This window comes from Bos grunniens, chromosome 7, assembly GCF_055505025.1.
Source record: "Bos grunniens cultivar Pamir isolate PY7600 chromosome 7, Bosgru_T2T1.0, whole genome shotgun sequence".
Lineage (NCBI taxonomy): Eukaryota > Metazoa > Chordata > Mammalia > Artiodactyla > Bovidae > Bos > Bos grunniens.
The window spans coordinates 10,963,776-10,974,105 of record NC_141171.1 but is presented as its reverse complement, the minus strand read 5'-3'; the positions used below and the strand labels follow the sequence as shown (position 1 = coordinate 10,974,105).

The following is a 10,330-nucleotide window of genomic DNA, read 5'->3' as shown; positions in this document are numbered from 1 at the left end:
GCCTTTTCTTTAACATGTAAGCTCTATGAAATTAGAAACTAGATCTCTTAATTTAGTGCAGTACATGGTGTGTACTGAGCTTCCATGGTGGCTCAGATGGTAAAGAATCTGCCTGCAATGCAGGAGGCCTGATATCAATCCATGGGTCAGGAAGATCCCCTGAAGAAAGGAATAGCTATCCACTCCAGTATTCTTGCCTGGAGAATTCCACGGACAGAAGAGCCTGGTGGGCTATGGACTATGGGGTCACAAAGAGTCAGACACTATGGAGCGACTTACAAACACCCACACATATGGTGAGTAGTAAAATATATTTTTCTCATGCATAAGTTTGAGGGTGAAGAAGTTGAAGCATGTATGTATTGAAACCAACTGTCTTGCTTGCTTGTAACTCAAGTGTTTTTAGGACATAATCCAGGAAAAATTTGGGACACCATAGCAATTGTTTACCCTCCATGTATGTATTTGAACCTTACTTTCCTGTCTTATGGAATTTTAAGTCAGTTTTCTGAAGCTCATTTTCCTTATCATATACCTTGAAATATCTTCATATACCTACAAACTTGGGGAACTTTGTAGAAAAAGGTTGAAGCAGGTGATTTAACCTAAGGCAACTGTGGAATTACATCAGAGCCCTTTGACTATTCCGAGAGTGAGGTGAGCATACCATATGGAGTAGAAAAGCAAAATTCTAGCAATCTAAATACCAACCATTTCCATCATACGTCCTTACACAATGGTTCTGTGAAGAGTTCCTGTAACAAACATGAAAACATATTTTAAAAGTTTTGCCCAAAGATGACAGTTCAGAATTTTCCTTGTCGAACAGGATACAAGATCATCTGATTTAGCCGTTACTTTAAGTCTCCTGAGAAGGAATATGTAAAAATGACACTTTGTTAGAAACTGCAAAACTTTTACACCAAAAACTAAAGAAGATTGTCAAAAGAAGTCAAAGAAGACCCAAAGAAATGGATCAACATGCCACATTCATGGATCAGAAGACAATACTGTTAAAATGGTAGCATTGCAGCAAATTGACCTATAGATTCAATGCAATCCTTATCAACATCTCAGTAACCTTATGATGTTGAATAAATATCCCCAGTTTCAATCAACTGATATTACTGTGGATGTTTTGTGCACGTGGCTTTGTGCTGATCCTGTGCATTAAAAATAACACAGGCAAGATTTCTGATTTCACAAACCTTACCATCTAGTGGGAAGACAAATACAAATGGTCAATTATATTTGTGAAATGGGAGGTCCCTCTGCCCTGGTCCCTCCATTGATGTCCCTATCTTTTTGCTCTCCATGAAATGACCTAGAGCATTCTCTGTCCAGATGATTCTCTATGTGCTAATGAAAAGAAAACAATGGACCTCCCTGGCTTCTTAGAAGATGTGATAAGTGGATAATGAACCTGATTTCACCAGGTACAGTAGTGTGGATGAGGGTAGCGGGAAGTGCATGAATAAAGATAAGGTCATGAATTGGTGCGCTGTGTCCTAGGTCAGGTATGACATTTATCAGTAAAATGTCAAATAAATAACAAGCCCTCCAGATGATTTTTAATGTACTGTAAGACTTGAGAGTCTTTAGTTTCACCAACAGCATATCTAAAAAGTGTCCCCCAACCCATAAGAAAAGTACTACAAGCTAATAGAAAAATATACCAAGGATATGAACAAATTGTTTCCAGAGATTGAAATATTACTGACTCATAAAGAAAGATGTTCCCTTCCACTGAAAATAAAAAGGATACAAAGATACACATCTTTCCCTAGATATGCTATTTACCTCTCAGATGGGTAAAAGTACAAAATTGGATAAGAACATTGTGGTGAGGCTGTAGGGAAACATGTGGCTCAGGATAAAAAATTTGCCTGCCAGTGCAAGAAATGCAAGAGATGTGAGTTTGACCCCTAGGTTGGCAAGATCCTGGAAGTGGACATGGCAATGCACTCTAGTATTCTTGCCCAGAAAATCCCATGGATAGAGGAGCTTGCAGGCTACAGTACATGGAATCACAACAGAGTTCACCAAAAGTGAGCACACACACACATACTACTGTTGTCAGGGTCGATGGAGTGACCTCAAGATGTTGAAATATGGAAGTATCTACAATCATGCAGTTGTGAATTTGACGCAGTATCCAACCTAACTGAAAAATCAAAAATGAGATCAATGAAGTAAGTTTAAACAGTTGCAACATTGTTTGTATTAGCAAATGATCTAACAAAAACACTCACTGTAAGAGCCTTGATATGTAATTTATCCAACAGAACACTACATGGTCAAAAAATAATGGAGAATCTCATTGTAGACTCAAGAGAATAAACAGATGTGTGAAAAAAGAAGGATCAAATAAGAAATACACAGATTGTATTTACTGTGTAAAACATCTATTGACATGTGCAGGAGAAGCCAAATTTGGTTTTTGGGCCAAGAGGAATTCAGTGTCTGGGGTTCGAAGTGAGATGGAGATGGTTCCTTTCTTATTGTCTTGGCCTTCAAAGCCCAAATATTTTAACTCTTCAACAAGTGTAAAATTGTGTATTAAGTATGGATATTTTGACATCTAGTCACATGGCTGTAGGAAACATGGCCTTGGATTCTTGTTCAAACTTCTGGGGGCTCCTGTGATTCTTAGACATTTTGTGCTACAGTCATTTCATGCTTACTTTCATGTGAGTGCCACTTGTATTTCAGTAAATTCCCCATTGTTTCAGGTTGCCAGAGAGTGTTGGTTTTGATGAACCAGAGAAAGTAAGCAGCTCACTTGGTCAGGTGAAGAGGCAAAGATTTCTCCTGACTCACCTGTACTCACTGGTTCCTCTGGTCCCCTCTGACCTCTGCCATCATCAAATCTTTCTTTCTACAGCTCCTGTGCACTCAATTCCAGAATACCCTCATGGTATTGAGAATTCTATTGACAACCATATCACTGTCCCCTGTGGTATACGTAACCACTTCCAGGTTTGAAGTCAAATGCGAATCTGGGTGGGCTTCCAAGGTGGTGATAAAGAATGCAGTAAAGAACACAGGAGACATGAGACACAGGTTTCATCCCAGGGTTGGGAAGATCCCATGGAGAAGAGAATGGCTACCCACTCCAGTATTCTTTCCTGGGAATGTCCATGGAAAAGCAGTCTTGGGGGCTACAGCCTATTGGGTTGCAAGAGTTGGAGATGACTTAGAGACTAAACCACCATGGCTAATTCACATTGTTTTATCACTGAAACCAAAACAACATTGTAAAGCAATTATCCTCCAGTTTGAGAAAAACAAACAAGCAAAAAAAGAACTTCCTCTACAAAATAAAAGCAAAAACACAAACTGAGCTTTCTTTTTTTTTGAGAAAACATTCAAAGTTTAGAGAGTTTTCATGTAAGGGAGCTTCTCCTGGTGGCCTCCAGATAGAGACCCTGTGAGAGGGTCCAGGAGAGGCCACCTGAGAAGGAACACATATAGGCCCTGAGAGCTATACCAGCTCCCTTGCTGACAGATAGGAAGACAATGAGACCTCAGTCTGACAACCACAAGGAACTGAACCTTGCCAGAAGTCAGAGGGTTGGATGAGGACTCCAAACCTCAATAAGAATGCAGTCCAGGTGGACAGAATGATTTCAGCATTGTAAAAATCTGAGCATCCATTCCAGTTGTACCATGCAAGATTTAATTTTTTTCTTGTTTTACATGGGTGGGAATTTGTTACCCAGCAGCACACATTGAATGTAGCCACTCTGAGGGTTCTCCTCTGCACATCATAGTGGGCCATGAGGACAGCAAAGCTGCTGAGGTGGGTGCACTGGCAGGTGGTTCCCACCATCTTGCAGCCTCTGGTGGCCTGGTGACCACTTACATTCTGGCCACACTCCCAGAAGATGCAGTATGCCTTCTTCTTTGGCCCAAGGATCACTGACTATAGGGACAGGAAGTAGGTGTGAGCTGGTGGGTCTATTGCTCAGAAATGCTGACCCAGAGCTAGCTTATGCTGGGCTTTCCTGGGGATATGATGCACTTGTGGGGGAGCCCTCTGAAACCCAAGGCTTTGCCCAGGACTCAGGACTCTTCCACATCCACAGCCCCATCCCAACAGGACTCACATGTTGGAAGACCAAGGTGACAGGGAGCTGAGGTTCTGGGTGTTATTGTTGCTGATAAAGGTGGATATGCCATCTGACATCAGGATGGGGGAGACTTCCCACAGCAAACCCCTGTGTGTCTCATGTGCAATTGCCTGTTCCTCAGTATCCAGGACCAGGGGGACTTTATCCAGCAACTTTCCCATCCCAGGTGTGGAGATAAGCCCTACAACTATAGGACCTGCAGGACAAGGACAAGATTGACATCTGGGAGTGCCCAACATGACCCCTCTTTTAGATGGACTTTCTTTGTAGCCCCATCATAACCTGCAATTCCTTTTAAACTTTCATTTTGTTTCATGGTTAGTGGCCACATGAGGCTGCTCTTAGTGGGGCAAGGTTTCTCTAATAATTAGATACAGCAAGGTGACTCAGTTATGCACATATATACATTCTTTTTATATTATTTTTCATTATGATTTATCTTAGATGTTTACAGTTTTTTTGAATGCACTGTTCAATTCAGTTCAGTTGCTCAGTCGTGTCCGACTCTTTGTGACCTCATGAACTGCAGTACGCCAGGCCTTCTTGTCCATCACCAACTCCCGGAGTCTACCTAAACCCATGTCCACTGAGTCGGTGATGCCATCCAACTATCTTATCCTCGGTCGTCCCCTTCTTCTCCTGCTCTCAATCTTTCCTAGAATCAGGGTCTTTTCAAATGAGTCAGCTCTTCGCATCAGGTGCCCAAAGTATTGGAGTTTCAGCTTCAACATCAGTCCTTGGGACACAGTAAAATTCTGGATTTGCAGGAATTGAGTAACCAATAAGTCCACCACCATGACTTCTTTCACACTGATGACATGATGAATTTCTTGAAACACACACAACTAAGTATCTTTTGTTCTCACTTAATGGCTCAAAGAATAACACTTCAGGTTTTCCATGCAATAAGAAGATACAGTTCAAATGATTTTTTTTCTGCCACTATGCACAGCTTGAAGGATCTTAATTTCCTGAGCAGGGACTGAAGCTGGGCGCAGAGCAGTGAAAGTGCCAAGTCTTAACCACTGGACTGCCAGGGAATCCCTCCAAAGATCTTTTTAAAATTAATTAATTCATTTTAATTGGAGGCTAATCACTTTACAGTATTGGAGTGGCTTTTGCCATACATTAACATGAATCAGCCATGGGTGTACATAGGTCCCCCCATCTTGAACCCCACTCCCATCTCTCTCCCTTCCACATCCCTCTGGGTTGTCCCAGAGCACTGGTTCTGAGTGCCCTGTTTCATGCATCAGACTTGCACTGGTCATCTATTTTACATATGTAGTATACATGTTTCAATGCTAGTCTCTCAAATCATCCCACTTTCACCTTCTCCCACATAGTCCAAAAGTCTGTTCTTTACCTCTGCCTCTCTTTAGCTGTCTTGCAAATAGGGTCATCATTACCATCTTTCTACATTCTCTATATATGCATTAATATCCTGTATTGGTGTTTCTCTTTCTGACTTATTTCACTCTATATAATAGGCTCAAGCTTCATCCCCCTCATTAGAACTGACACAAATGCATTCTTTTTTATAGCTGAGTAATTTTCCATTCAGTATATGTACCACAACTTCCTTATCCATTCATCTGCCGATGGACATCTAGGTTATTTCTATGCCCTAGCTATTGTAAACGGTGCAGCAATGAATACTGGGGTACATGTGTTTTTTTCAATTCTGGTTTCTTTGGTGTGTATGCCCAGCAGTGGGATGCTGGGTCATATGGCAGTTCTATTTCCAGCTTTTTAAGGAATCTCCACACTGTTCTCCATAGAGAACAGTGGCCATACTAGTCTGCATTTCCACCAACAGTATAAGAGGGTTCCCTTTTCTCCACACCCTCTCCAGCATTTAGTGTTTGTAGACTTTTTGATGGCAGCCATGCTGAAAGGTGTGAGATGGTATCTCATTGAGGTTTTGATTAGCATTTTCTGATAATGAGCAATGTTGAGTATCTTTTCCTGTGTTTGTTAACCATCTATAGGTCTTCTTTGGAGAAATGTCTGTTTAGTTCTTTGGCCCATTTTTTGATTGTGTCATTTGTTTTTCTCGTATTGAGCTGCATGAGCTGTTTGTATATTTTGGAGTTTAATTCTTTGTTGTCAGTTGCTTCATTTGCTATTGTTTTCTCCCATTCTGAAGGCTGCCTTTTCACCTTGTTTATAGTTTCCTTCATTGTGCGAAAGCTTTTAAGTTTAATTAGGCCCATTTTGTTTATTTTGTTTTTATTTCCTTTACTCTGGGAGGTGGGTCATAGAGGATCCTGCTGTGATTTATGTCAGAGACTGTTCTACCTATGTTTTCTTCTAAGAGTTTTATAGTTTCTGGTCTTATGTTTAGATCTTTAATCCATTTTGAGTTTATTTTTGTGCACGGTGTTAGAAAGTGCTCTAGTTTCATTCTTGTATGGGTGGTCAGCCAGTTTTCCCAACACCACTTGTTAAAGAGATTGTCTTTTCTCCATTATATATTTTTGCCTCCTTAGTCAAAGATAAGGTGTCCATAGGTGAATGGATTTATGTCTGGGCTTTCTATTTTATTCCATTGATCTATATTTCTGTCTTTGTGCCAGTCCCATACTGTCTTGATGACTGTAGCTTTATAGCATAGTCTGAAGTCAGGAAGGTTGATGCCTCCAGTTCCATTCTTCTTTCTCAAGATTATTTTGGCTACTCAAAGTTTGTTATGTTTCCATACAAATTGTGAAATTATTTGTCCTAGCTCTGTGAAAAATCAAAGATCTTTTAAAGTAACTTGGAAAGGTAATATTTTAGAAACGATACATGAGACCATAGAAAGATAAATATTTTCTTTGAAAAAAAAGAAAAGAAATTTAAGAAGCCTTTAGTTAAAAAAAATCTCCTTGTCAGATGGACTTGTCAGGATAAGATCAAAATACTTATCAGACTGGATGAAATTTGGTTGAGCCTGGTCTTTCTCAGAAGTCCCATCTCCCTACGTTTCCTAACCCTGAAGTTATAGAATATAATAACAGTTAAATGTCCTTCAAAAAAAATCTATCTGTTTCTAAATGTATGTCTTGATTCCTCCAATCAGAGTTTAGGAAATGTTTTCTTCATGGAGTCATAAAATGGCAGTTTGAAAGTTGATAAAAATCTAGAAATGTTGTCTGTTGTTAATTGCCTGAGATGTAAGGGAAAAATCACTGAAGTCCTTTTGGACAATCCTTACCATCCCCAGTATGAGTTATTTATTCCTAGGTCTATAGAAAGCTCAGGGTAATTTCTGGTGTTTGGGATGGGCAACTTTACTCAAGAAGGTTTCAAATATTGTGCTCCAGGAAATTATGCACAATGAAACACAGATAAATTATGTTTTTCTTGAACAAGATGACAGGAAGCCATAGAAGAAAATTCCAGGATGAAAGAAAGATATCCCTAACTGTTAAGCACTGCTGCTACTGCTAAGTCACTTCAGTCGTGTCCGACTCTGTGCGACCCCATAGATGGCAGCTCACCAGGCTCCCCCATCCCTGGGATTCTCCAGGCAAGAACACTGGAGTGGGTTGCCATTTCCTTCTCCAATGCATGAAAGTGAAAAAATAAAGTGAAGTCACTCAGTCATGTCCGACTCCTACCGACCCCATGGACTGCAGCCCACCAGGCCCCTCCGTCCATGGGATTTTCCAGGCAAGAGTACTGGAGTGGGTTGCCATTGCCTTGTCCACTTTTAAGCACAAGAGACACCAACTTTTAGGAGAAAGTAGAAGATGTAATTTCATTAAGCCATGGATTTGTTTGGTCCTTTGCCCATAGATAGTAGAAATAGCTGACCAGATTACTTGAAGTTTAGAATCCTTCAATGGCTATCTGATGCCATTACTGTGTTTCTCTATAGAGAAAATAAATTTCGTTTCTTCACTATGTATATCATCTCTGCAGGAAGTAGGGGGCAGTGGCAAATATTTATTCATATATATATATCTATATAAGATTTCAGTATTTCTACTATAAATCATGAGATTAAAAGATGCTTACTCCTTGGAAGGAAAGTTACAACCAACCTACACAGCATATTAAAAAGCAGAGACATTACTTTGCCAACAAAGGTCCGTGTAGTCAAAGCTATGGTTTTTGCAGTAGTCATGTATGCATGTGAGAGTTGGACTATAAAGAAAGCTGAGCGCCAAAGAATTGATGCTTTTGAACTGTGGTGTTGGAGAAGACTCTTGAGAGTCCCTTGGACAGCAAGGAGATCCAACTAGTCCATCCTAAAGGAGATCAGTCCTAAGTGTTCATCTGAGGGACTGATGTTGAAGCCAAAACTCCAGTACTTTGGCCACCTAATGCGAGGAGCTGACTCATTGGAAAAGACCCTGATGCTGGGAAAGATTGAAGACAGGAGGAGAAGGGGATGACAGAGGATGAGATGGTTGGATGGCATCACTGACTCAATGGAGATGAGTTTGAGTAAACTCCAGGAGTTGGTGATGGACAGGGAGGCCTGGCGTGCTGCAGTCCATGGGGCTGCAAAGAGCTGGACATGACTGAGCAACTGAACTGAACTACAAATCAAACCAATGTACAATAGATGTGCTAGCAGAATAATGGTCCCACAAAGATGTCAATATCTTAACTCTGGAAGCTGCAAATATATGAGCTTACATGGAAAAATGAATTTTTATGATCTTGAGGTGGAAAATTTATCCTGGATTACCCTGATGAGCCAATGTACTGATCTGGGTCTTCATAAAGGAGAGAGGGAAGTAAGAGAGTAAGACGTGGGAAAAGATATAATGTTGGAGGTGAGAAAGAGAGAGAGAGAGATGAAAGAGGAGGAGAAGAAGAAGGGAAAGAAGGATGAGGAGGATAGAGGTGAGCTGACTGATCTGAAAAGCTACACTAAACAGACTTTGAAGATTGAGTGAATTACGAGGCCACTAACCATGGAATGCAGGCAGCACCAAGAAGTTAAAAAAAGGTGAAGAAATGTGTATTTCCCTAAAGTCTCCAGAAGGGATACAGACATTTTGATTTTAGTTCCATAAGATCCATTTTGAACTTTTGACCTCTAGATCTGTAGGGTGAATTTGTTTGTTTTTAGCAGCAAGTGTGTGGTAACCTGTTACAGCAACGGTAGGAAACTACACTATGGAAGTGTAAGTTTTCTTGGATTCTAAAGTGAGGGAAGCTCAGATTCTGTTCTGTGTCTCCCAGGGACAGGGTAATGTCCTTGCTGAGGCTGAGTTGACTCAAGAACATGGAGAGTCACACACCGTTAGCATTCCCTTAAGCAGAGACTCATGAGTTATTTGTTCTATTCTCTCTGAATGAGTGTAATCCATGAGTGGGACAGGGCTGTGGTAGAGCAAGTCACTGAATCTCTTAGATCTGTGGGGTCCTCCCCATGTGGACAGCATCAATTGTATGAGGGAAGCCACATTAACTCCCGCTAGGTTACACTCTGCAACCTTGGCTGAATCAGAATTTAGTGTGAGGAGGAAGTTCAGCCCCTCCCACCAAGACTTGACCCACTTAGAGTCTGCAAAGGGAAGCATGTGGTTAGTTCTGATTGAGTTAATCTAAGAAAATGGTCTTAATTTGGAGGGAGGAGACAAATGAGGCAACTGAGAGTTTAATGTTTCACAATTTTGAAACAATTTGAAAGGCAATTTGACCTAGCTCACACAGCAAACACTTGGTTGAGCTAATATTTCATTCCAGATTTGTTTCAGCCTGGGAACTAGGATCTACACAATGCTCTGGGATCATAAGGAAATACTTGGGTTTAATTGGTAGACAGGATGGTTAATAATAAAAAAAATATAGTAGGAGAGAGATTACCTTGATATTTCCAAAGGAAAGAGGCACCATAAAATAATCAATAATTTTGTCTGATATTTTACCCCCCTTAATGATCAGTTATTCATTCATTCATTTTTGTTTAGTAAGTAATTTCTGATCATTTGGAAAATGTTAAACACTGGAGAGAGAGATTGATGAATAATACAGTTTCTGCCCCTTCTTTCAGGTGCAGATTATTCACTCATTAATTTAACCAATCATGTAGCAATTATGCATTGAGTAGTTCTACATGTCTGGCACTGTGTGAAATATTGAAGATATAACAGACAGGAAAAGCAAAATGGTGCCTGCAGATGGTAAATCTAGAAGGAGACAGATATTAATCAAATAGAGAAAATCAAGAGCAAATTGACTGACAAAACTCT

General features: G+C 40.4%; 1 protein-coding gene across 1 annotated transcript in view; it reads right to left on the bottom strand.

Moving 5' to 3' along the window:
- Positions 1-599: 599 nt before the first annotated feature.
- LOC147368362 (adhesion G protein-coupled receptor E2-like) overlaps positions 600-10,330 on the bottom strand; it is a 64,519-nt gene continuing 54,788 nt past the window's right edge. Inside the window, exon 20 of the mRNA XM_086408796.1 lies at positions 600-755. Coding sequence (XP_086264922.1) covers positions 720-755 — 36 coding nt within the window. The 3' untranslated portion in view covers positions 600-719. The remainder of the gene's footprint in view (positions 756-10,330) is intronic.